General features: G+C 47.4%; 1 protein-coding gene and 1 long non-coding RNA gene across 3 annotated transcripts in view; one reads left to right on the top strand and one right to left on the bottom strand.

Annotated features, from left to right (window-relative positions):
• The window catches only part of RAC1 (Rac family small GTPase 1), a 34,417-nt gene extending 11,513 nt beyond the window's left edge, over positions 1-22,904 (top strand). The window contains exons 2-7 of one of the 2 annotated variants that reach the window (XM_033194877.1): positions 3,983-4,054; positions 10,519-10,636; positions 17,950-18,006; positions 19,425-19,487; positions 20,836-20,995; positions 21,285-22,904. In XM_033194877.1, coding sequence (XP_033050768.1) covers positions 3,983-4,054; positions 10,519-10,636; positions 17,950-18,006; positions 19,425-19,487; positions 20,836-20,995; positions 21,285-21,415 — 601 coding nt within the window. In that variant the 3' untranslated portion in view covers positions 21,416-22,904. The remainder of the gene's footprint in view (positions 1-3,982; positions 4,055-10,518; positions 10,637-17,949; positions 18,007-19,424; positions 19,488-20,835; positions 20,996-21,284) is intronic. The other variant, XM_033194878.1, reaches the window with a different exon arrangement.
• On the bottom strand, positions 21,438-26,857 carry LOC117073675. Its single transcript, XR_004433314.1, has 2 exons — positions 26,142-26,857; positions 21,438-23,223 (listed from the first exon to the last, which is right to left on the bottom strand). It is a non-coding gene; the product is annotated as an uncharacterized LOC117073675 (long non-coding RNA).
• Between the last annotated feature and the right edge of the window lie 126 nt (positions 26,858-26,983).

Below are 26,983 nucleotides of genomic sequence, written 5' to 3'. Positions count from 1 at the left end.
CATGCTCCTGTGCTGAGATTATAGCCTCCTGTGCTGGGATTACAGGCCTAAGCCACCGCACCAGGCCTTTATTTTATTTTATTTTATTTTATTTTTTTGAGGTGGAGTCTCGCTCTGTCGCCCGGACTGGAGTGCAGTGGCCAGATCTCAGCTCACTGCAAACTCCGCCTCCCAGGTTTATGCCATTCTCCTGCCTCAGCCTCCCGAGTAGCTGGCACTACAGGCGCCCGCCACCTCGCCCGGCTAGTTTTTGTATTTTTAGGAGAGACGGGGTTTCACCGTGTTAGCCAGGATGGTCTCGATCTCCTGACCTCGTGATCCGCCCGTCTCGGCCTCCCAAAGTGCTGGGATTACAGTCTTGAGCCACTGCTCCCGGCTGATGGCTTTTATTTTTTAATATAAAAAATTTTATTTTTTTGAAACAGGGTCTCACTTTGTCCCCCAGGCTGGATGCAGTGGTGCAATCTTGGTTCCCTGCAGCCTTGACCTCCCTCCTGGGGTTAAGCGATCCTCCTGCCTCAGCCCCTCAAGTAGCTGAGACTCCCGGTGCACACTGCCACACCCACCTAATTTTTGTATTTTTAGTAGAGACTGGGTTTCTCTCCATGTTGGCCAGGCTGGTCTTAAACTCTAGGGATCAAGCAGTCCACCCGCCTCAGCCTCCCAAAGTGCTAGGATTATAGGCATGAGCCAACATGCCTGGCCTAAAAATATTTTTTTCAGCTCTAGAAATGTTAGCTCTTTTGCTGTACGTTTCCAGAGCTGCTTTAATAATAACAGTTATCACACCCATAATTTCATGTGATGATTGCATTTCTATTTTTTTTTTTTGAAACGCAATCTCGCTCTGTCTCCCAGGCTGGAGTGCAGTGGCGTGATCTCGGCTCACTGCAAGCTCTGCCTCCTGGGTTCACGCCATTCTCCTACCTCCGCCTCCCAAGTAGCTGGGATTGCAGGCGCCTGCCACCATGCCCAGCTAATTTTTTGTATTTTTTGGGTTTCACCATGTTAGCCAGGATGGTCTCGATCTCTTGACCTTGTGATCCGCCTGCCTCGGCCTCGCAAGGTGCTGGAATTACATGCATGAGCCACCGCGCCCGGCCATATTCCTTATTTTTAAATTTCATGACTGCACTTACTCCATGAGGTCTTTTTCATTAATATGTCTTTAGCACCTCGTGTGCTTCTGGTGTAGCACACAGTTGGTATAAATTGAAATTGAATTAATGCTCACAGTAGTTTGGGGATGGAGCTGGTAGTTTTGCATTAATTTTACAGGTAAAAAAACAGACATGAGGAAGTTGAAACTTGCCAAGAAAATTACAGCCAGTACGTGCTAGAATTGGCCCTGGGTCTCAAATCTAGGCTTTTGACTCCAAAGCTTAGGCTCCTGCTCATACAGGTTTATTTTCACATTCTAAGCTTTTAACAAAATGTATGTCCAGTGAGTCATTTCTGTTTAGAAAGCCTTTAGGAGTTGGAAGCTACTTCCTGGTGATGTAATGTTTGACTCTCTGAAGTCTTTGGAATGGCGAGTTCCAACTTTTGTTAAGCCCTCAATAATGTCATGAGTGAATGAGTATTGGCAAGACTGGCTGGGCCTGTAATCTGCCTTGAGTGTGAGGGAAAATGGAAAAGCGCTTAACTTTATGGTGAATTCTCATTTATAGTAGTTGAGATTGAATGACAAAAATCTTACAAGTTATGACACTGATGTATCATTGTGACCTTGGTAAACTGACAGCACAGCAGAGAGAAGGGCTCATTAAGGAGAGCACTTGGCTAACTGAACCCTCAGGATGCCAGAGACTTGAGCTCTCACATAAGCCCTTAAGTTTGCCTTGTCAGTGCTGTAAAAGTTGGATACCTTTATGTTTTGCTAATGATGTGGTGATCTTAGCTATTAGGTGATAGCTTCTTGAAAAACATTCCAGGTGGTTGGGAGACTTTCAGCCACCACTCTGACTTCTGCCTAGTGGCACGCTGGTAATATTAGGATTAGTCTCTACCCATTACCATTGTGCAGGTGGTGCTCCTTTCTCTGAAGTATTTCTTTTTTTTTTTTTTTTTTTTTGAGACAGAGTCTCGCTCTGTCGCCCAGGCTGGAGTGCAGTGGCCGGATCTCAGCTCACTACAAGCTCCGCCTCCCGGGTTCCCGCCATTCTCCTGCCTCAGCCTCCCAAGTAGCTGGGACTACAGGCGCCAGCCACCTCGCCCGGCTAGTTTTTTGTATTTTTTAGTAGAGACGGGGTTTCACCATGTTAGCCAGGATGGTCTCGATCTCCTGACCTCGTGATCCGCCCATCTCGGCCTCCCAAAGTGCTGGGATTACAGGCTTGAGCCACCGCGCCCGGTCACTCTCTGAAGTATTTCTACACACTTCTTTGTTTGGAAAGTTTAACTCCCATCCTCTCTGAGCTATTGGTTAATATGTCTGGGATGTATTGTGATAGCCCCTGCTTATAGACTGTGGTGCTGTGTGAGGACTGGGGCTGGGGGAGGTGGCAGTTGAATACAGCTGAATTAATGTGATGGCAGTTATGTGTGGTGGTTTATTGACTAAGCACTTTCTCTCAAGAGAACAGTCATTGCCGATTGCCAGAGGGGAGGCTCTAGGGATGTGGTGGGATTTTTGAGCTGTGCCACTTAAGACAGCAAAATAAGTTACTTAGAGAAGTACAGGTGGCCAAAGAAAGCTGTGCTTGTGTATTAGTATTAATTAAAATACCTTTAGGATGGGTGTGGTGGCTCACGCCTGTAATCCCACGCTTTGGGAGGTCCAGGTGGGCGGATCACTTGAGGTCAGGAGTTCGAGACCAGCCTGGCCAACATGGCGAAAACCCGTCTCTACTAGAAATAAAAAAAAATTAGCCAGGCGTGGTGGTGGGCACCTGTAATCCCAGCTACCTGGGAGGCAGAGGCTGCAGTGAGCCAAGATGGTGCCACTGCACTCCAGCCTGGGCGACAGCATGAGACTCAATCTCAAAAAAAAAAAAGTCGGCCGGGCGCGGTGGCTCACGCCTGTAATCCCAGCACTTTGGGAGGCCGAGATGGGCAGATCACAAGGTCAGGCGATCGAGACCACAGTGAAACCCTGTCTCTACTAAAAATACAAAAAATTAGCCGGGCGCGGTGGCGGGCGCCTGTAGTCCCAGCTACTTGGGAGGCTGAGGCAGGAGAATGGCGTGAACCCGAGAGGCGGAGCTTGCAGTGAGCCAAGATCGTGCCACTGCACTCCAGCCTGGGCAACAGAGTGAGACTCCGTCTCAAAAAATAAAAAAAAATAGAAAATAAAAAAAAAAGTCTTCGGGATCAAACTTAAGATTCTTGGATGAAAGACTCTACAGATGTTCACAGAAGAGACGTGAAGTTTTAAAATCTTGTTTCTCTTGAAGCTTGTACATAGGTAACAACTGTTTCTTGACTTTTTTTTTTTTTTTTTTTTTTTGAGACGGAGTCTCGCTCTGTCACCCAGGCTGGAGTGCAGTGGTGCGATCTCGGCTCACTGCAAGCTCCGCTTCCCGGGTTCACGCCATTCTCCTGCCTCAGCCTCCTGAGTAGCTGGGACTACAGGCGCCCGCCACCGCACCTGGCTAATTTTTTCGTATTTTTAGTAGAGACGGGGTTTCACCGTGGTCTCGATCTCCTGACCTTGTGATCCGCCCGCCTCGGCCTCCCAAAGTGCTGGGATTACAGGCGTGAGCCACCGCGCCCGGCGACTATTAATCCTAACACCAGGTACCTAAACAGAACGTGAATAGTTCCTGACTCTACCTTTCTGAGAAATTCTAGTTTGTTGACTTTAAATTTCAGGATACAAATGTGTATGTGGTGATAAGTTATAGAAAACATTTTCTTTAACGCTAAGCGTGTGATGTATATGCCTTGATTTTTTTTTCCTCTAGAGATTATTTTGACAGAACAATGAAAGCTAAGATTACATTCATGTTGACTAAGCAACCTTTTTTCTCTTTCTCTTTAGAGCTGTAGGTAAAACTTGCCTACTGATCAGTTACACAACCAATGCATTTCCTGGAGAATATATCCCTACTGTGTAAGTATCTTCAATTAAATTGAGAGTTAACTTGTCTGTGTTACGGTTTTCACATTCCTTTGACCATTTGTTTTGCTGTAAAGCCATCTTTAATCCTCATATGAACAGATACTAATTTTTTCTTAAACATTCACTGAAATCTATAAGGTATTTTAGGCTTTTAAAAAATAGGGTGGGGTGTGGTGATCCCAGCACTTTGGGAGGTTGAGGCGGGTGGAGTAGCTGAGGGTCAGGAGTTCGAGACCAGCATGGCCAACGTGATGAAACCCCGTCTCTACTAAAAGTACAAAAAATTAGCCGGATGTGGTAGCGTGTGCCTGTAATCCCATCTACTTAGGAGGCTGAGGCAGGAGAATCACTTAGACCCTGGAGGCGGAGGTTGCAGTGAGCTGGGATCATGCAACTGTACTCCAGCCTGGGCAGCAAGAGTGAAACTCCATCTCAAAAAAAAAAAAAAATAACCCACAAAGAAACAAACAAAAAACATAGGGTAATATAAACTTTTCTGGTATGATGGAACAACACAGCTTTGCTAATTGATTTTTAGACATCCAGAAGACAAAGTTTAACTTGAAGTATAGAGACTGGATGATGTTAAAGAAAACCAGAGTTGGACACAAGGACTCTGACCAAAAATCTGATCAGAGACAGTCCTTGTCAGTACAAGAGTTTCAGATGCATTGGCTTTCTGGGAACTGGAATGGGAAGGATTCCATTATGATTTAATTGGCCTTTTCTGATAAGTCATCAGTTGGTTACATGTCAACATTGAGGTATAGGGCTTTGGAACTGAAACTTGGGTGTGTGTGTTGAAGGGGGCATAGGAGGGTGGAACTGGCTGTTGAATTGCTTACTCCCTGTAGGCAGCAGAATTGGGTGGAGACAGGAAAGTGCTGCTCTGGTGATGGGTTACCCAGGAGCCCATGTAGCTGAACCTCATAATGCACAATACTGCATTTGCTGTGAGTCCTCCCCGTGTAAGCTGGGTAGGTGTTGCCGCCTCCCCTCCTCAGGCACAACACACACCCAGGTGCTCTCTGAAGTGTCATACCCATGTTTTTTGTTGTTGCTGTTTTCCTTTTTTTTTTTTTTTTTTTTTTTGGAGTTAGTATCTCTCTGTCGCCCAGGCTGGAATGTGCAGTGATGCGATCTGAGCTCACTGCAATGTCTGCCTCCTGGGTTCAAGCGATTCCCTGCCTCAGCCTCCCAAGTAGCTGGGATTACAGGCGCACACCACCATGCCCGGCTAATTTTTGTTTCTTTAGTAGAGATGGGTGTCACTGTGTTGGCCAGGTTGGTCTCAAACTCCTGACCTCAGGTGATCTGCCCGCCTCGGCCTTCCAAAGTGCTGGGATTACAGACGTGAGCCACCGCACCTGGCGCCCATTGTTTAGCGTAAGTGGAATCATGCTGTCCCTGTTGTCCTAAATTTATGGGGGAGATTTTCCTTATCTACATGTGTAGATAAAGGTTAAATCATTAATGATTCTTGATTTTGAAGTACTGTAACCGATTTAGCCCACTGGTCGCTTGGACTCTTGGTGTTACAAACATTGCCGTGTTCAGTGTTGTCCCTCATGTCTTTGTGTACACTCGGATAGATTATTAGAAGTGAAATCGTGCCAAATCAAAAGACAATGGATGTTTTAAATTTTGGTAGATACAGCCAGGTGTGATTGCTCACACCTGTAATCCCAGCACTTTGGGAGGCCAAGACGGATCACGAGGTCAGGAGTTCGAGACCAGCCTGGCCAACATGGTAAAACTCTCATCTCTACTAAAAATGTAATAATTAGTCAGCGTGGTGGTGCACTCCTGTAGTCCCAGCTACTCGGGAGGCTGAGGCATAAGAATTGCTTGAACCCGGGAAGCAAAGGTTGCAGTGAGCTGAGATTGCACCACTGCACTTCAGCCTGAGCAACAGAGTGAGACTCTGTCTCCAGAAAAAAAAAAAATTATTTTTTGGTAGATACTACTAAATTGCTGTCTACAAAGCTGTCACTTTGCTGGCCTTAACTAAAGTGGCCTCTTAGTACACGCTGCCATTAATGTGGGTTGAAGTTATCTAACCATTTGCATTTCTAATCACAGATGTGGTTAAAATCTTTGATTTTTTTTTTTTTTTTTTTTTTTTGAGATAGAGTCTTGCTCAGTCGCCCAGGCTGGAGTGTGGTGGCGCGATCTCAGCTCACTGCAAGCTCCACCTCCCGAGTTCACGCCATTCTCCTGCCTCAGCCTCGCAAGTAGCTGGGACTACAGGCGCCCGCCACTACGCCCGGCTAGTTTTTTTTTTTTTTTTTTGTATTTTTAATTGAGACAGGGTTTCACCGTGTTAGCCAGGATGGTCTTGATCTCCTGACCTCGTGATCCGTCCGTCTCAGCCTCCCAAAGTGCTGCGATTACAGGCGTGAGCGACTGCGCCCGGCTGAATTTTTTTTTTTTTTTTAATTGAGTAATTTTGCTCACGCCTGTGATCCCAGTGCTTGGGGAGGCTGAACTGGGTGGATCACTGAGGTAAGGAGTTTGAGACCAACTTGGCCAACATGGTGAAACTCCGTCTCTACTAAAAATACAAAAGTTAGCTGGGCATGGTGGCACATGACTCTAATCCCAGCTACTCAGAAGGGTGAGGCAGGAGGATTGCTTGAACGTGGGAGGCGGAGGTTGCAGTGAGCCGAGATTGTGCCACTGCACTCCAGCCTGGGCAACAGAGCAAGACCCAGTCTCCAAAAAAAAAACAAAAAATATGTGTTTCTGTAGAGCTATGTCTTGCTATATTGCCCAGGCTGGTCCTGAACACCTGGTCTCAAGTGAGTCTCCACTTTGGCCTCCCAAAGTGTTGGGATTAGAGGGGTGAGCCACCACACCTGGCTCTTTTGAATGTTTACTGTACATTTTTAGTCTCCTGTGAATTGTTTGTTTAAATCTTTCTTATTTTTCTACTGAAATTTTTTCTTACTGATGGAACATTTCCTTCCTCCCTCCCTCCCTCCCTCCCTTCCTCCCTCTGTCCCTGCTTCCCTCCCTCCCTCCCTCTATCCCTCCTTCTCTCCCTCCCTCTATCCCTCCTTCCTTCTCCTTTCTTTTAACCTCCCTCCCTTTTGTTTTCTTTTTTTTTTTTTTTTTTTTTTTTGAGACGGAGTCTCGCTCTGTCACCCAGGCTGAAGTGCAGTGGCCGGATCTCAGCTCACTGCAAGCTCCGCCTCCCGGGTTCATGCCATTCTCCTGCCTCAGCCTCGCGAGTAGCTGGGACTACAGGCGCCGCCACCTCGCCCGGCTAGTTTTTTTTTGTATTTTTAGTAGAGACGGGGTTTCACCGTGTTAGCCAGGATGGTCTCGATCTCCTGACCTTGTGATCCGCCCGCCTCGGCCTCCCAAAGTGCTGGGATTACAGGCTTGAGCCACCGCGCCCGGCCTCTTTTTTTTTTTTTGAGATGGGATCTTAGGCCGGGCGCGGTGGCTCAAGCCTGTAATCCCAGCACTTTGGGAGGCCGAGACGGGCGGATCACGAGGTCAGGAGATCGAGACCATCCTGGCTAACATGGTGAAACCCGGTCTGCACTAAAAAAAATACAAAAAGCCGGGCGAGGTGGCGGGCGTCTGTAGTCCCAGCTACTCGGGAGGCTGAGGCAGGAGAATGGCGTAAACCCGGAAGGCGGAGCGTGCAGTGAGCTGAGATCCGGCCACTGCACTCCAGCCCGGGCGACAGAGCGAGACTCCGTCTCAAAAAAAAAAAAAAAAAAAAAGAGATGGGATCTTGCAGTATTTCCCAGGCTGGACTTGAACTGCTGGTCCTTCCACCTCAGCCGATTGCGTAGCTAGACTATAGGCATGCTCCACTGCACGTGGCCTGATGGAACGTTTTGTAAATAATCCTTCTCAGTCTGTCATTTGTCTTTGATCTTCATTATGTGTCTTCTGCCATATAGAAATTTAGCATTTAATGTAAAAATACCCCCTCACCTGGGCGCGGTGGCCCATGCCTGTAATCCCAGCACTTTGGGAGGCTGAAGCAGGTGGATCACGAGGTCAGGAGATCGAGACCAGCCTGATTGACATGGTGAAACCCCGTCTCTACTAAAATACAAAAATTACCCAGGTGTGGTGGCGAACGCCTGTAATCCCAGCTCCTCAGGAGGCTGAGGCAGGAGAATCGCTTGAACCCGGGAGGCGGAGGTTGCAGTGAGCCAAGATCGTGCCATTGCACTCCAGCCCTGGGTGACAGAGTGAGATTCTGTCTCAAAAAAATAAATGATAATAATAATACCACCTCTCCCTCAAAATTGTATGTTGTACCTTAGAAAGGCCTTTCCTACCTAAATAATGCAAAAGTATGCTCTAGTATTTTTTTCTAGGTTTTTTGTGGCTAAAATTTTTATCTAGGCCGGGCGCGGTGGCTCAAGCCTGTAATCCCAGCACTTTGGGAGGCCGAGACGGGCGGATCACGAGGTCAGGAGATCGAGACCATCCTGGCTAACGCGGTGAAACCCCGTCTCTACTAAAAATATAAAAACTAGCCGGGCGAGGTGGCAGGCGCCTGTAGTCCCAGCTACTCGGGAGGCTGAGGCAGGAGAATCGCTTGAACCGGGAGGCGGAGCTTGCAGTGAGCTGAGATCCGGCCACTGCACTCCAGTCCGGGCGACAGAGCGAGACTCCGCCTCAAAAAAAAAAAAAAAAATTTATCTTTAATCCATTTAGAATTTTTGGTATAGAATGAGGCAAGGACCTGATTCTTCTTTCCTTATAGGGGAAAGAAAGTCACAATACCATTTATCCTATAATCTTTTTCTTATGGAAGCATAATTACCATGTCTGTCACCATCACCTTTTCTTTCTTCTTTTTTTTTTGGAGACAAAGTTTCGCTGTTGTTGCCCAGGCTGGAGTGCAATGATGCGATCTCGGCCCACTGCATCCTCTCTCTCCCTCCGAGGTTCAAGTGATTCTCTTGCCTACAGCCTCCCAAGTAGCTGGGATTACAAGCACCCACCACCATGCCCCAGCTAATTTTTGCAGTTTTAGTAGAGACAGGATTTTCGTCATGTTGGCCAGGCTGGTCTCAAACTCCTGACCTCAGGTGATCCATGCACCTCGGCCTCCCAAAGTGCTAGGATTATAGGCGTGAGCCACTGTGTCCAGCCTCTGTTTTTTATTATATTTTTCCTTTTCTTTTTTGCCTTCCTGTCCAGAGGAAACACTATTCTCTTCTAAAGCTTGGTTTCTGATGACCAGTAGCAATTTTTAACTTGGGTCTGATTTCCCTCTGTCAGCCTGTAGGCTTTGCTGGGTTACCTCTCCTGACTAATTTGTGTAGCAGCTTCATGTGAATTTTTTTTTTTTTTTTTGGAGACGGAATCTCGCTCTGTCACCCAGGCTGGAGTGCAATGGTGCGATCTCAGCTCACTGCAAGCTCCGCCTCCTGGGTTCACGCCATTCTCCTGCCTCAGCCTCCCAAGTAGCTGGGACTACAGGTGCCCGCCACCACGCCTAGCTAATTTTTTGTATTTTTGGTAGAGACAGGGTTTCACCGTGTTAGCCAGGATGGTCTCGATCTCCTGACCTCGTGATCCATCCACCTCGGCCTCCCAAAGTGGTGGGATTACAGGCATGAGCCACTGCGCCTGGCCGACTTCACGTGAATTTAAACATTTGTGTCATCAGGTACACTCACTTTGAAAATGTTATTGGGAGGCTTGTTAAGTCAGTTGTCTTTTGTATTACTGCTCTACACTCAGACCTTCTGGAAACCCTGCAGAGGGTAGCTCTAGTGGCCAGCTCTCTTGTTGAAAATGAGTGACATAAGTACATGAAAAACCCAACAAGTAGGATTTGAAACCGGGGCTAGGCCAGGCACGGTGGCTCAAGCCTGTAATCCCAGCACTTTGGGAGGCCAAGACAGGCGGATCACGAGGTCAGGAGATCAAGACCATCCTGGCTAACACGGTGAAACCCCGTCTCTACTAAAAAAATACAAAAAAACTAGCCGGGCGAGGTGGCGGGCGCATGTAGTCCCAGCTACTCGGGAGGCTGAGGCAGGAGAATGGCGTGAACCCGGGAGGCGGAGCTTGCAGTGAGCTGAGATCCGGCCAGTGCACTCCAGCCTGGGCGACAGAGCCAGACTCCGTCTCAAAAAAAAGAAACCGGGGCTAATTTTACACTTATTTCTTCCTGGGATAAAAGTCTTAAACTTTGTTTAAAGTGAAATGTATGTATTTCTGACAGTGATTTGTTTCACTTAAATAGCTTGTTTGTTTCTTTCATTTTTCTTTCCCAAGTTTTGGGTTTGGTTTGTTTCCCGCGAGTTTTGCCCCTGCCTCCTTCCTCCTCATGCCTGCAGGGACATTTGCTGGTGTGGCAGCCTCCAGGCCCATCCCCACCCTTTTTCTTGGCACACCTTCTCTAGGATGACCGCGACAGTGACTTAGGTTCCACATCTGTGACTAACCGTTTTCATTCCGTCCTACAGCTTTGACAATTACTCTGCCAATGTTATGGTAGATGGAAAACCGGTGAATCTGGGCTTATGGGATACAGCTGGACAAGAAGATTATGACAGATTACGCCCCCTATCCTATCCGCAAACAGTAAGGATTGCAGCTGATTTTTGATGTGTCTTTTTTAGAGTATATAATTCTCGAGCGTTTAATTAGTGCATGTTACCTGTGGACTTGCTTATATTGCCAGCATTTGGATATTGAGTAAATAGCAGACGGGGTGGAATTAGTTCCGTATAAACATCCCCCTAGATGGCAGGGGTTTTGTGTTTTGAGCATTAACAGCTGTTCCATTGTTGGGCATTTTACAGTCTTCCATTTAGCTTTAGAATAACCATATGAGGCCGGGCGCGGTGGCTCAAGCCTGTAATCCCAGCACTTTGGGAGGCCGAGGCGGGCGGATCACACGGTCAGGAGATCGAGACCATCCTGGCTAACACGGTGAAACCCCGTCTCTACTAAAAAGTACAAAAAACTAGCCGGGCGAGGTGGCGGGCGCCTGTAGTCCCAGCTACTCGGGAGGCTGAGGCACGAGAATGGCGTGAACCCGGGAGGCAGAGCTTGCAGTGAGCTGAGATCCGGCCACTGCACTCCAGCTTGGGCGACAGAGCGAGACTCCGTCTCAAAAAAAAAAAAAGGAATAACCATATGAAAGGTACTTTTTGTTTTGTTTTGTTTTTGCAAATCAGTTTTTAACACCAATTGGTTTGAAGACAAGTTTGCTGTGTGACTATTTTGTACCACAGAATCAAATTAAGCAGTTAAGATTCAGGTTTCTTTAAACCAAGTTAGTAACTAATCTTACAGGTTTAATGCATTTTTTCCCACAAAATACATAATTTGTATGGCTATAGAACCTAAATCTATTCAATGTAGGTTGAGGTTTTGGTTTTGTAAAATGTATCCACTGTGTCCAATCAGAAAAAAAAGTTTAGTTTTTTTTTCTATATCAGACAAGTGATTTATTTATCAAAGCTAATTAGAGCAGTAGCTGGTGAAAATGGGTACTTAGAAGACATTGTTGTGGTTAAAAGTTACTTGTCTTTAAGCAGTTGTTTTACTTGTGTATCATTTGCTGATCTTGTTACATGTTTGTTCTTCATTTTTAAAAGTGTCTTTGGAAGCAAAACTTAAATATGCTTGAGATGCCTTGGGTCGATATCCTATGTGCAGTCCTAGCTCTGTGACCTCAGGCAGGCTTCTTCCTCTCTCCAGTCTTTGCCTGTTTCCTCGTAGGGTGAGATGAGTACATGTCACGCACCGATAACAGTCCTGGGCACATAGCACACACTGCGGGGCCAGCCGCGGTCGGAATTCTCCTGTTCCTGAGTGTGCGGGTGGGTCAGCCTAGAGGGCGCTGCTTTCCACGTTGTGCCCAAATGAGTGGAAGTTGTGTGGGTGCTCGGCAAACCTGGATTGGCTGGAGGGATTGGGGTTTGGGGTTGGATTGAGGTGAGGAAGACTTCCTAGAGAAAGGCTGACTTTGAGCCCCAATTGACGATGAGGCAGCCTGTGGTTTTAGGGGGTAATATGGATGAAATAACTTAGTAGTTAAGTCTACTGTATTAATAATCAGTCTATAATCTCCAAACAATTCAAATTCTTCTCAGTACCTTAGGAAACTATACCCAGTGGATGTTTACTGATTCAGATTGTAAATGGATTTAAAAACATACTGGCTGGTAGAGGAGGAGTCTCCAGCCCACTGGACACATGTGGAAGGGTGTGGTGTCATTCTGAGAAATGAGAGCCACCCTGCTGTGACTCAGGGGGTACCGGGCAGGGCGCGGCCTTTCTGTAAGAGAGGCCTCACAGTAAGTCAAGGGTGACTTGGCAGGAGTCCCACTTTGTGTTCTGAGGCACACACAGATGAGAAAGGAGAACTCTCCTCAGCTTGAACAAAGCTGTAGAGTATGAGGCCTGGTATCAAAGTAGGTGTTGTCCTCATAGGGCTAGCACTTAAACTTCATGTCTCCTCTGTGTGAGACCATGGACTGCTTTCCTAGAAAATATTTGAAGAGCAAGAAGGGAGTGAGACATGGTTCTTGCCCTCAGGCAGTTCACAGAAAAGTCCCATAAATCATGTAATACACCCTGTACCAGCAAGGGGGTGAGCGGGGCGCTTAAGGAGCAAGAGGAACGAGCACCCACCCAGCAATGGAAGCCTTCCTGCCTGGACTCCTTCAGAGATAAGGAAATTATCTTGACAACTCAGGGCAGGCCACAAATGCTCAGATACCAGTGTCTGGAGGGCCTCATCCCTTTGGGCCACACTGTGTTAAGAAGAACAGGATCTCGGAGTAACATGCTGGCACCTGGTTCTCTTTTTGATAAAGGTGAAACCTCTAAATTTTGTACTAAATGGAATGTGGTCCCTGATTGCTGGCTCTGTGATCTGCAGACCTGTTTATGTAGCTCATCCAAGACTGCTTAGATACACTCCTGAAGGACCAGTTGGAACATTTCTTATCTAGGACGTCCTACAAAGAGATGTTACATTTCCTGTGGTCATTTCACATTGGCATCCTTCTCTGTTGGGTAGCTCTCTCTGGCTAAGTCTGTTCAGACCATTCGTTTCTTCTTCGTTCTCAAAAAGATGGTGAGCACGTAGTCGCCATTCTCAGTTGAAATTGCCCTCAGGTTTTTATTTTCTCGAATTAAGTAATGATTATTTTCTCTTGAAAGTCTTTCCTAAGTTCTGCATACTCATCTTCAGGTGGCATGCACAGAATCAAGTCTTGTCAGAGTGATGCTCAGGTTCAGCATCTTCCCTTGTGTAGATCACCTGTATTTATTTGCCTGCTTGCACGAGGATTGGTGCAAGCACGAGGATTGGTGGTGTGAGCGGGAGCCTAAGTAACCTGTCAGTGTCACAACGAGTCCTGAGCTCTGTGTGTGTACTGAGACTCAGGCTGTGCAGCGGGTTCGCTGAGATGCTGAGCCTCCATGTTGGGGTCAGCCAGGACCCCAGTGCATCATGCCAGTTGTTTTATTTTCTCTCTATGCTAAAAGTTTGTCTTTTTGAGACGGAGTTTCGCTCTTGTTGCCCAGGCTGGAGTGCAATGGTGTGATCTTGGCTCACCACAACCTCCGCTTCCCAGGTTCAGGCGACTTTCCCACCCTAGTCTCCCACATAGCTGAGCCTACAGGCATGTGCTACCATGCCTGGCTAATTTTGTTTTTTATTTTTATTTATTTATTTTTTTGAGATGGAGTCTTGCGCTCTCGCCCAGGCTGGAGTGCAGTGCTGCGATCTTGGCTCACTGCAAGCTCCACCTCCCGGGTTCGTGCCAGTCTCCTGTGTCAGCTTTCCGAGTAGCTGGGACTACAGGCGCCCACCACCACGCCTGGCTAATTTTTTATATTTTTGTAGAGACGAGGTTTCACTTTATTAGCCAGGATGGTCTTGATCTCCTGACCTCGTGATCCGCCTGCTTCGGCCTCCCAAAGTGCTGGGATTACAAGCGTGAGCCACTGAGCCTGGCCAGTGGTAAAGGTTTTAAAGTGGTGGGCTAGACTCCTGTGATGGTAGATAAAAAGAAAAACTGCGGTGTTTGGCTTGGCAGTTTTGAGTTTCAAAAGGCCTCGGCCTTTGGGAGGTTGGCTGTTACAAGTGCAGCCAGAAAGCACCAGGCACACACCTGTGGTTAAACAGAACTGGATTTGTTACTCTTCGCCACGAGGGAGACACACGCACCTGGGGGCTGTGGGAATTCGGCCCTCACTCATACTGGCTGGGAGCAGGGGATATTTGGTGATTTTTGTGGTTTCTGTATGATGATCTTGGATTTGTCACTACTTAGAAATGATGAGGTTTTTTTTTTAAAGTTTACTTACTTTTTGGTCCTATTTCAGCAAGGTCACACAGGTGACTTTGTCTGATGTCGGTGTTCTGTGAGATTATTCTATTCAATAGTGGCAACCTCCACCATGGCGAAGCTGCGAGCGCCAGGCTGGTTCTCAGATGTCAGGGACTGCCTGACCCTTTTATAGGATTATAGGCATGAGCCACTGTGCCTGGCCAGAATATCTGTTTTGTTGTTGTGTTGTTTTGTTTTTTGAGACGGAGTCTTGCTCTGCCACCCAGACTGGAGTGCAGTGGCGCAATCTCGGCTCACTGCAAGCTCCGCCTCCCGGGTTCATGCCATTCTCCTGCCTCAGCCTCCTGAGTAGCTGGGACTACAGGCGCCCGCCACCACGCCTGGCTAGTTTTTTGTATTTTTAGTAGAGACAGGGTTTCTAACTGAGATGGTCTCGATCTCCTGACCCTCGTGATCTGCCCGCCTTGGCCTCCCAAAGTGCTGGAATTACAGGCGTGAGCCACTGCACCTGACCAGAATGCCTGTGTTTTTTAAAATTCCAAACCTAAAAGTAAAATCCAGGTGGATGGCATTTGGAAGAAAATAAAATGAAATAGAAACAACACTGCTTTTTTGTAGTGAGATCTCAGCTGTCCAGATGCCCCCCTTGTCTCACTCCATGGAAAGTGGATCCATCTCTTGTGGTTGGTTCCACCAGTGGGCAGGAGGCCACGGGAGGAGCAGCCCTGGCTGCACCTCTCACCGCCGAGGAGGAAGTGGTGTGTGATGCAGGAGTGATAAAGGCATTGAAGGCACCATGTGTGTAACAGGCATGCGCGAGTCTGGGTGAGTCAGAAAGGGGAAAGCAGTGCTCAGGTTGACTGGAAACATGGGCCGGTGACTGGAGACAGCCTGAGGCTCCAGAACACACAAGTGACCTGTGAGGAAGGAAGTTGAGAGACCCTGGAGAGACACTGGTGGTGCCCTCTGAGGTTCTCTAAGTGTTATGAGGACAGGGAAGAAATAGAGCCCCCCAGCCAGGGTCAACCAGCACAGCCTCTGTGTGTGAGGCGTCAGGACAGCGACGACGGCCGGGAGGAGCGGATGCTAGGAAGTGAGTACCAGAAGCACTAGGCAGGGTTTCAGGAAGCTATATTTAGCTGGGGATGAAGAAGGAACAAGGAAGGAACAGGCAGATGGCATAGCACGAACGCCGGGTGGAAAGTGGAACTGCTTGCGCCTGTTGTGCGTGTCTCTTCATCATCAAAAAAGAGGCTCTTAAAAATCGAAAGGGTGCCACAGATACGATCAGAGGCTCTTTTGAAGGTGCATTTTTTGTAACTGGTTCTTGATGATCCTCTCCCATGGTAAAGATTTGGCACCATATCAAGTCCTTGGGAGGACAGATCTTCAAAAATAGCCCATAGATGAAACCCAGATAGCTGTGGAAACTAATATGCTCTTTGAATGGTAAATCCAGAAAAACTTGAGTGGCTGGGCGCGGTGGCTCACGCCTGTAATCCCAGCACTTTGGGAGGCTGAGGTGGGCGGATCACGAGGTCAGGAGATCGAGACCATCCTGGCTAACACAGTGAAACCCTGTTTCTACTAAAAATACAGAAAAACCAGCCGGTCATGCTGGCTCATGCCTGTTAATCCCAGCACTTTGGGAGAATGAGGTGGGCGGATCACGAGGTCAGGAGATCGAGACCATCCTGGCTAACATGGTGAAACCCGTTTCTACTAAAAATACAAAAAATTAGCCAGGCGCGGTGGCGGGCTCCTTTAGTCCCAGCTACCAGGGAGGCTGAGGCAGGAGAATGGTGTGAACCTGGGAGGCGGAGCTTGCAGTGAGCCGAGATTGTGCCACTGCACTCCAGCCTGAGTGACACAGCGAGACTCCGTCTCAAAAAGTCTCAAAAAAAAAAGAAAAGCTTGAGTGAGATGAAATTAAAATAATTTTCTCATCTCCCCCCCCGTCTCCTTTTTTTTTTTGAGACAGAGTCTCGCTCTGTCACCCAGACTGGAGGGCAGTGGCGCAACCTCTGCCTCCCGAGTAGCTGGGATTACAGGTGTCCACCACCACACACGGCTACTTTTTGTATTTTTAGTAGACATGGGGTTTCACCATCTTGACCAGGCTGGTCTTGAACTCCTGACCTTGTGATCCACCTGCCTTGGCCTCCCAAAGTGTTGGGATTACAGGCGTGAGCCCTTTTCTTAAAAGAGTTTCAGGGTTCTATGTTGGAAGAGTGAGTTTGTCAGTTTTTTGTTTTTTTTGTTTTTTTTTTTGAGGTGGAGTCTCGCTCTGTCGCCCAGGCTGGAGTGCAGTGGCCGGATCTCAGCTCACTGCAAGCTCTGCCTCCCGGGTTTACGCCATTCTCCTGCCTCAGCCTCCGGAGTAGCTGGGACTACAGGCGCCCGCCACCTCGCCTGGCTAGTTTTTGTATTTTTAGTAGAGACAGGGTTTCACCATGTTAGCCAGGATGGTCTCGATCTCCTGACCTCGTGATCCGCCCACCTTGGCGTCCCAAAGTGCTGGGATTACAGGCTTGAGCCACCGCGCCCTGCCAAGTTTGTCAGTTTTTATTGGAATAAAGAAATGAATTGACAGCATTGTGATAAACACTGGAAGTGTTCACTTCTCAAATTTGTCCATGGCTGGACGTGGTGGCTCATGCCTATAATCCCAGCACTTTGGGAAGCCAAGGTGAGTAGGAGTTCGAGACTAGCCTGGCCAACATGGTGAAACCTGGTCTCTACTAAAAATACAAAAAATTAGCTGGGCATGGTGGTGCGTGCCTGTAGTTGCAACTACTTGGGAGACTGAGGCAGGAGAATCGCTTGAACCCAGGAGGCAGAGATTGCAGTGAGTTGAGATCGCACCACTGCACTCCAGCCTGGGCAACAGAGCAAGACGCCATCTCAAAAAAAAAAAAAAAGCTTGTGCTTAAGGGGTGGCTTCCCCCAGACCTGCAGAACTGGGGGCCTTGGTGTCAGCAACAGTGTTGATTTTGATAATGCAAGTCTGTACATTCAAACCAGGCTCCCAGAACTAGGTGGAAGATAGGAACATTTCTGTATAGGAGACTTGGAATGTTCTGGCAGCATTAAAACTGTCAGCCCTGAGGCCTGGCTATGTTCTGGGAGAGCCCGTTGTCTGGTAGGCATCATTTACGGCTGGGTACCTTTCTTGTGTGCTGTGGCTTCAGCTAGGCTGTGTCTGAGAACTCGGAGCACTGGAAAGTGCCCGTGGCTCCCGCCTGCCTTCACGGTAAGGGAGAGTGCAGAACATCTCCGGCTGTGCGGGCTGTTGTAGATTCTGGTGGGTGCTGCCATGGGAGGAGGAGCACGTTGTTGGCCCCATCAGGATCTGCCTGACCTCTGTCTTCATCATTGTTGAACTTCTTACGCCCGCTTTTGACCAGGTAGTGTGGAGTGTTTCAGTGGCATTTGTCATCGAAGATGTTAGATAACTATATGCTTTTGGATCCCTCTGGAGGGTTAAGACAAAATTCTAATAAAGAATCGATAAGAGGTTATGTTGATTTTTATTTTCCTCAGTCTGTACTAAACTCAAACCAAGTTCTCATGCATTACTAGGTTGGAGAAACGTACGGTAAGGATATAACCTCCCGGGGCAAAGACAAGCCGATTGCCGTATGTAAAACTTTCAGTCCACTTCAGTTTCAAGCTTTCTCTGTTCTCTCATTTCACTTCGTTTTCTTAGGATTTTTTTTATGAAGCCTCAAGCTCCTTGAGTGTTTTATATTTAATTCACTCAAGGTTGGGGTTTTGCTTGATGAAATAAACTTGATTAGAGTGTGATAGTTTACCCACCGGCTTGAATTAAAGCAGTTTGTGAACTGCCATCTTCCTCTCCCGAGTGAAAGGAGGGGAGAGTGAGAGGGCCCCTCTCCTGGCTGGTTGGAGATGCAGATACGGAGACTCCTCTTGGAAGCCCACCTGGCTGTGAGCCGAGCCGGAGCAGGACTAACCTTGTTGCCGGGGCCTTCTTTCTCCGCTTCGGTGTCCCGTGTGGTGGGGCTGTCTGGGCGCGGCTGTGTGGTGCTGCTGAGCTAACCCCACCGTGCTTGAGATGGTGTGCTGGGTGCCGCGGTGATTCTTGGACGAGCTTGTGCATGCGCCAGCATTCTTCAAATGCCAGTTATAAAAAGCTGTTGTGTGGGATGTTTCTTTCCCTTTCAGGTACAAGGTATCAGCTGGAGGGTTGAAAGTGTATCTTGGGAATTGTGTGCATTTCATAAAGTAGCATAATAGCCTTTTTCTAGGAGAATATTTTAGAAATCTAGCATTTTAGAAATTCTTGGGCATTTTTAAATACAGGTAAACATTTGAATTTGGTTTGACACAAAATACAGAATGGAGGAAGCATGCAGATGTCTGGCATGTTCCCCGAAGCACCCTCCACTGTGTCCTCTGCACCCACCCTCCGCGCCTCTGCTTCAGCCACAGCTGCCCCGGGAGCGAGTTCTCCTGAGGCCCTGGCTGTGCTGACTCGAGGGCAGCGTGAGGGTGGTCGTCAGCTGTGAAGGTGCCACTTACACATTAAGTCCTCCTTCCTTGCGGAGGGAAGGGCTCAAGTAGCAAATATTGGAGCCCCCACTTGGTGCTGGGAGCTGGGACAGGCAGCTCCTGAAGAAGCAGTTTAATTGGAACCAGTGACCATCGAAAAATGTTTGTACTCTAAACCAGATTTTACAGAAATATTGGAATCATACCTTCATACTTGATTTTTTCTGTTCAGATAGATAGGTGGAAAGGGAGCCTCCTGGGGGTCTGGTCTGATCCTCACGATCCTTGAAGAGCTTCCGGCATCATTCTGCCTTCACGCTCCCCATTTTCATAAGTAACTGGGGGCTTGACCTGCTGGGTTTGGTTTGGGAGCCCTCTGACATACTGAAAGGGTGGATCAGGAAGCGTCTGACCAAGCCACTGGTACCTAGTAAGACACGCTCTGCGTCCGACCAGTCCTTCCCAGCAACATCCAGAAACCAAAGTGCAGGCTTTGTTCTAAGGTCGTTGTCTAAATGTTTCCCTGTGTTTCCTTTTTGTAGGATGTGTTCTTAATTTGCTTTTCCCTTGTGAGTCCTGCATCATTTGAAAATGTCCGTGCAAAGGTAGGTGGGGATTTAAAGTATGTGAGTTATAGAATGACAGTCTCAGAAATAAATACTTTAAAATATCACTTAGCCTAGGAATTTTCAGTTATTTAAATTGGTTTTAGTAATTTGCTACTTAAGTACATGACTGGGTTTTTTATTCTTTTGAGACAGGGGTCTCACCCTGTTGTCCAGGCTGGAGTGTGGTGGTGACATCAGAGCTCACTGTAGCCTTGAGCTCCTGGGCTTAAACAGTTCTCCTGCAGTTCTCCTGCCTCCCTTCACGTGTTGCTGGGACCGTAAATATGCGCCACCGTGCCTGGCTAATCTTTAAAAATTTTTTGTAGAGCTGGTTTTGTACACCCTGGCTGGTCTCAAACTCCTGGACTGAAGTGATCCTTCCACTTCAGCCTCCCAAAGTGCTGGGATTATGGGTGTGAGCCACTGCGCCTGAGCCATCAGCAGTTTATTTTTATTTATTTATTTCTGAGACGGAGTCTTGCACTGTCACCCAGGCTGGAGTGCAGTGGCACGATCTTGGCTCACTGCAACCTCCACCTCCCGGTTCAAGCGATTCTCCTATCTCAGCCTCCTGAGTAGCTGGGATTACAGGCGCCCGCCACCACACCTGGCTACTTTTTGTACTTTTAGTAGAGACGGGGTTTCACCATGTTTGCCAGACTGGTCTCGAACCGCTGGCCTCAAGTGACCCACCCACCTCAAACTCCCAAAGTGCTGGGATTTCAGATGTGAGCCACTGTGCCCAGCCTAATATGTGGATTTTTAAAGCTTCAGGTTCTGGTTCAGAAGTTTCCTGGACCTCATTAAAATAATGAGGCACTCAGAATTGGTCTAATAAAAATAACCACCATTTCTTTCTACTCCAGTCTCTTTCACAAACTTCATAGTGAAAATGACGAGACAGGCCCTTTAGTAGGGACATTTTCAGTGGGGATAATGGCGGCAGACCTGAGACCTTGGGCTAGGTAGTTTATTCTCATTTCTGAACAGATGATGAATTTTCTCAGATGACCCTAAGAACTGGTTTTACCAAAAACAAAGTGGTTTATTTGCTTTGGGATGAACTCTCTTCCCTTCCACCTCTTCCCCGGTGGTTGTAGAGTCCATTCTCTCTGGTTGTGGTTCTGTCCGGCCATGATCCGGAGTGCTAGCTTGCTAATGGAACACCTGAGATGTTCCTCATGGCTCAAGGCTCGGATTGAAGGTGGGAACCACATGAAGGCTCAGTGAGGAGGCTGTGCCTGAGGTTAGGTGTCTGGCACAAGTGCCGCCGGCTGGGTGTGATTTAGGTGAAGGGCGTCTGTAAAGGAGCACGTCACAACCTCTGTTCCTTCTTCACATCTAGTGGTATCCTGAGGTGCGGCACCACTGTCCCAACACTCCCATCATCCTAGTGGGAACTAAACTTGATCTTAGGGATGATAAAGACACGATTGAGAAACTGAAGGAGAAGAAGCTGACTCCCATCACCTATCCGCAGGGTCTAGCCATGGCTAAGGAGATTGGTATGGAATCCTGCGTTTTTCCTCTGCCTTGTACCTCTTTTATTGTAGTGACAGAGACTGGAGTCCAGTCTGGGAAAGGAGGGTGTGTGTCTCCCACTCAGGGCCTGGTTGTAGTCTTGGGGAACCAGCTGGCATCGCCCTCTGGGTCTTATTGTCAGCGATGGAAGGTGGAAGCAGGGCTGGGAGCCGGCAGAAGGTGCCCGGGCCCCCGGAGCTGCCTCCCGCCGGTGTTGTGATCAGAAGAGAGTGGGTTCGAGTGTACACTGCCGTGTGGTCGTGTTTCCTGTAGGTGCTGTGAAATACCTGGAGTGCTCGGCGCTCACACAGCGAGGCCTCAAGACAGTGTTTGACGAAGCGATCCGAGCAGTCCTCTGCCCACCTCCCGTGAAGAAGAGGAAGAGAAAATGCCTGCTGTTGTAAACGTCTGAGCCCCTCGTTCTTGGTCCTGTCCCTTGGAACCTTTGTACGCTTTGCTCAAAAAAAAAAAAAAAAAAACGGTGGAGCCTTCGCACTCAATGCCAACTTTTTGTTACAGATTAATTTTTCCATAAAACCATTTTGAACCAATCAGTAATTTTAAGGTTTTTGTTTGTTCTAAATGTAAGAGTTCAGACGCACATTCTATTAAAATTTAGCCCTAAAATGACAAACCTTCTTAAAGCCTTATTTTTCAGAAGCCCCCCCATTCTTGCTCAGATTAAGAGTTGCCAAAATACCTTCTGAACTACACTGCATTGTTGTGCTAAGAACACCAAGCACTAAACTGTGTAAGGACCTTCGTCTTTGAGAAGACTGTAGCTTCTGCAATTAGGAGATGCAGACACTTGCTCAGTAGTTCTCATATGTGTAAAGCAGAACAGCCTCCCAAATGGCGCGTTGCCATTGAACTCACCAGTGATTTAGCGGCCCATGTTCACGACATAACATTGTACTGTAATGGAGTGAGTGTAACAGCTCAGCTCTTTGGATCAGTCTTTCTGATTTCATAGTGAGTTTTCTGACCAGCTTTTGCGGAGATTTTGAACAGAACTCGTGTTTCCTCTAATGAAGAATTCTGTTTAGCTGTGGGTGTGCCGGGTGGGGTGTGTGTGATCAAAGGACAAAGACAGTATTTTGACAAAATACGAAGTGGAGATTTACACTACATGGTACAAGGAACAAAAGTGTCACGGGTAACATCTCTAAAAGGTTAATTTCTGTCAAATGCAGATGATGAAAGAAAGGTTGGTATTATCAGGAAATGTTTTCTTAAGCTTTTCCTTTCTCTTACACCTGCCATCCCTCCCCAAATTGGGCATTTAATTCATCTTTAAACTGGTCGTTCCCTTAGTCGCTAACTTAGTAAGTGCTTTTCTTATAGGACCCCTTCTTACTGAGCAATATGCCTCCTTGTATTATAAAATCTTTCTGATAATGCATTAGAAGGTTTTTTTGTAGATGAGTAAAAGTGCTTTCCATGTTACTTTATTCAGAGCTAATAAGTGCTTTCCTTAGTTTTCTAGTAACTAGGTGTAAAAATCATGTGTTGCAGCTTTATAGTTTTTAAAATATTTTAGATAATTCTTAAACTATGAACCTTCTTAACATCACTGTCTTGCCAGATTACCGACACTGTCACTTGACCAATACTGACCCTCTTTACCTCGCCCACGCGGACACACACCTCCTGTAGTCGCTTTGCCTAATGATGTTCCTTTGGGTCTGTGAGGTTCTGTAAACTGTGCTAGTGCTGACAATGTTCTGTACAACTTAACTCACCGGCAAGAATACAACGCAGAACCTTTCAGCCACGACAACAGATTTTTTAAATTGACAGTTGCAGAATTGTGGAGTGTTTTTACATTGATCTTTTGCTAATGCAGTTAGCATTATGTTTTGCATGTATGACTTAATAAATCCTTGAATCATACAACTGGTAATACTGGTGTTTTTGAGACTTGATGAACAAGTTCCTGGTGTGCGTTTGTTTGCCTCTCTTTAAAGTCCCGGGTTGTTGGAGCCAGTCATTTTCAATGCGTGTCTCCACACAGGAGGGACAGAGGGAGTGCCACCTCCAGGGGAGAACTGGGTGAGCCCAAACAATATGGCAGGAGTGGAGGTGATGTTCACGTTTGGACCTGTCGAACAGCAGCGAAGCTCTGGTGGAGAAACGCGCGCGTCGGGGACTGTGCACATCCTGGCCCAGAGCTTGGGGCTGAAGATGCAGACGTTGGGACCCTAGACTGGCCCTGGAAGAGTAGAGGTTGGTGAACCACACACCCTTAAGGTCCTTTCCAGAGGCTGGCTGGGTGGCTTACGCCTGTAAGCCCAGCGCTTTGGGAGGTTGAGGCAGGAGGAGTGCTTGAGCCCAGGAATTCTAGACCAGCCTGGACGAGAGAGACACCTCTCTACCAAAAAAAAAAAAAACAAAAAAAAAACAAACCACACAAGAGCCTGAACTTGTACTATACAAAGGTTCATGTTAGAATTCGTTTTATTAAAATTCCTTTTTATTGCTTTGAAGATATTTTTTTTTGTTTTGTTTTGTTTTTTGTTTTTGAGATGGAGCTTCGCTCTTGGTGCCCAGGCTAGAGTGCAGTGGTGTGATCTCGGCTCACTGCAACTTCTGCCTCTCGGGTTCAAGCGGTTCTCCTGCCTCAGCCTCCTGAGTAGCTGGGATTACAGGCATGTGCCACCACGCCCAGCTAATTTTTTGTATTTTTTTTTTAGTAGAGACAGGGTTTCACCGTGGCCAGGCTTGTCCACTTCGGCCTCCCAGAGTGCTGGGATTATAGGCCTGAGCCACCACCCCCAGCCGAGTATTTTTTTTTTTTTTTAACAGATTAAATAATGCAGTTTTTGTTTTTTAAGACAGGGTCTGGCTCCGTCTCACAGACTGGAGTGCAGTGGCGTGATCTTGGCTTGCTGCAACCTGTGCCTCCTGCGCTCAAGCCATCCTCCCACTTCAGCCTCTGGAGTAGCTGGGACCACAGGTGTGCACCACCACACCCAGCTAATTTTTTTGTATTTTTTGTAGAGTTTTGCCATGTTGGCCAGGCTGGTCTCGAACTCCTGAGCTCAAGCAATCCGCCAGCCTCGACCTCCCAAAGTGCTGGGACTCCAGGTGTGAGCCACCATACCTGGCAATATGCAGTTTTTAAAAGTAAAAGTTTTAGTGGTTTTTAAAGAAAAACGGTCTTCCCCCTTCGTACCCTTTCCAAAAGTAATACTTTGTTTGCTTACCTGATTTTTGGTATTTTACCTGCCCGTGTCTAAATTAGGCTTTTTGTGCCAGTGAAACCATTCTCATCAACATTCCCACCATGGAAGATGCGAGGCTTGCTTTCCCGGTTGCAACCCTCTCCACCCAAAACCTTTCTCATCCTCTCAATGTGATGGTTTTGGTGGAGTCAGTTTAGTCCTGCACAGTCACTACTACATAAACTACTCACCGGCCATGCCATGTAGCAACAAAACTGCGTTTCCTGCACAACTTCTGGTTTTCTTTGGGATAATTAGTACTTTGCTTACTTTCCTATGTACTGAATTCAATTGTGAGCTACTTTTTTGGGGGGGGCAGGGTCTTGCTCTGTCACCCAGGTTGGAGTGCAGTGGTGCCATCACAGCTCCTGGGCTCAAGTGATCCTCGTGCCCTAGCCTCCTGAGTAGCTGGGACCACAGGTGTGGGCAACCATGCCCAGCTAATTTTTAAATTTTTTAGTAGATTGGGGTTTCCCTATGTTGCCTAGGCTGGTCTTGAACTCCTGGCCTGAAGCCACCATTCCACCTCAGCCTCCCAAAGTGCTGGGATTACAGGTATGAGCCACTGTGCCCGGCCTCAGCTGTGAACTTTTCATCCATTGTCTAAACCTCTCAAGATGTTCAGATGTGTTGTTATTTTGCCAATATCCATTTTCCTGAAGTCATATGACCTGCACCTCTCTTAGGTGCTGGTCTTCATTTCCTGCACCTAGATTCTCTTTTTTGATTTACTTCATCCTGAATGGTTTCTCCAAGAGCTCCTTGAGAGTGTGCTGGAAGTACACACAATCATGCACCATGTAATGACATTGTAGTCAACAGTGTATTGCATACATGATAGTGTGTGAGACTACCTTATTTTTACTGTAACTTTTCTGTGTACAGATACGCAAATACTACTGCTAAAACTGCCAACTGCATTCAGTATAGTAACGGGCTATGCAGGTGAGTAGCCTGGGAGCAGTGAACGCCTAGGCCCCACCTTCAACCTAGGTGTGTAGTAGGCTGATGTTAACAATGAAATCACTCATGTGTTTCTCAGAATGTATCCCTGTTGTTAAGTAAGGCATCACTCTTATTTTTGAGCCCCTACATCTTGACAACTGTTTTACAGTACTTCTGGCTGGGCCTAAAATTCTAGGTTGGTGTTAACATCCCTTTTAAGTTTTACTGAGACAGGCTCTCACTTTGTTACCCAGGCTGGAGTGCAGTAGCATCATCTCAGCTTATTGTGGCCTCAATGACCTGGGCTCAAGCAGGCCTGCTCAGTGTCCCGAGTAGCAGGAACTACAGGTGTGCACCACCATGCCCAGCTAATTTTGTTTTGTAGAGATGGGATCTGACTATGTTGCTCAGGTTGCAGATTTTTTCTTTTGAGACAGGCTCTTGCTATGTTGACCAGGCTTAGACTCAAACTCCTGGGCTCAAGTGATCCTCCCACTGCAGGCTCTCAAGTAGCTGGGATTACAGGCTTTGGCCCACTGCACCCAGCCTCCCTTTGGTTAAAAAAATTTATTCTTGGCGGGGCACAGTGACTCACGCCTGTAATCCCAGCACTTTGGGAGGCCAAGGTGGGCAGATCATTTGAGGTCAGGGGTTCGAGAGCAGCCTGGCCAACATGGTGAGACCCTGTCTCTACTAAAAATACAAAAATTAGCCAGGTGTGGTGGTGCACGCCTGTAATCCCAGCTACTTGGGAGCCTGAGGCAGAAGAATTGCTTGAACCTGGGAGACGAAGTTGCAGTGAGCCGAGACTGCACCACTGCACTCCAGCCTGGGCGACAAAGTGAGACTCCATCTCATTTTTTTTTTTTTTCCTGTAGAGACAGGGTCTTGCTGTGTTGCCCACACTTGTCTTGAGCTCAAGGAATCCTCCCACTTTGGCCTCCCAAAATGGAATGATTACAGGCCTGAGCCACTGTGCCTGGCCCCTTCAGACTTTTGAAGGCAGTTCTTCCATGATCGTTCTTAGACACTTCTGTTGGGATGTATTTTTTTCTTACATCTTGTGAGATGGTCCTTTTCTCTTCCACATCCTAGGGTTTATTTTATCCACCGTGCTGTGCACTTGGTGGCCTCTTTCCATCTTGGAAATTCGTGACTTTCAAACTCAGATGTCAGACCTGGAGTGGCTTCGTAACCTTTTTCCTTTCCCGGTTTGTTATCATCTTTGAGGTTTTGATTTTGTCTCTGATGCTTTTCATCTTCAGGAGCTCTTTTCCGCTCTCTCCACTGTGAGCCTCCAGGGTCAGTTCTGAGTCACAGCGCTTTCTCTCAGTCCCATGGCATGGTCCCATGGCATGGGTCATCAGGAGCTTCTGCCTACATCATCTGTTTCTTTTGGTCTCTTGTTCTAGTGTCAGGAGTCCTTGGCTTATGCTTAAAGGCTGAAGTTGGAAACAGTTCCCTAGGAGGGTCACACCATGTAGCAAGTCCATCTTGTACCTTTCTGACACTAGGTGAGTGCAGGAACTGGGTTTAGAAACAAGCTTGTAGCAGTTGGACGCTGCTGTAGCCTTTTTTTTTTTTTTTTTTTTTGAGACAGTCTTGCTCTGTCTCCCAAGCTGGAATGCAGTGGCACATGGCACGATCTCGGCTAACTGCAGTCTCTGCCTCCTGGGGTCAAGCAGTTCTCCTGCTTCACCTCCTGAGTAGCTGGGATTATAGGTACCTGCCACCATGCCTGGCTATTTATTTACTTACTTACTTTTTTGAGGTGGAGTCTTGCTCTGTTGCCCAGGCTGGAGT

This window comes from Trachypithecus francoisi, unplaced genomic scaffold (assembly GCF_009764315.1).
Source record: "Trachypithecus francoisi isolate TF-2019V2 unplaced genomic scaffold, Tfra_2.0 Lachesis_group4, whole genome shotgun sequence".
NCBI lineage: Eukaryota > Metazoa > Chordata > Mammalia > Primates > Cercopithecidae > Trachypithecus > Trachypithecus francoisi.
This window is presented reverse-complemented; position numbering and strand designations above follow the sequence as displayed.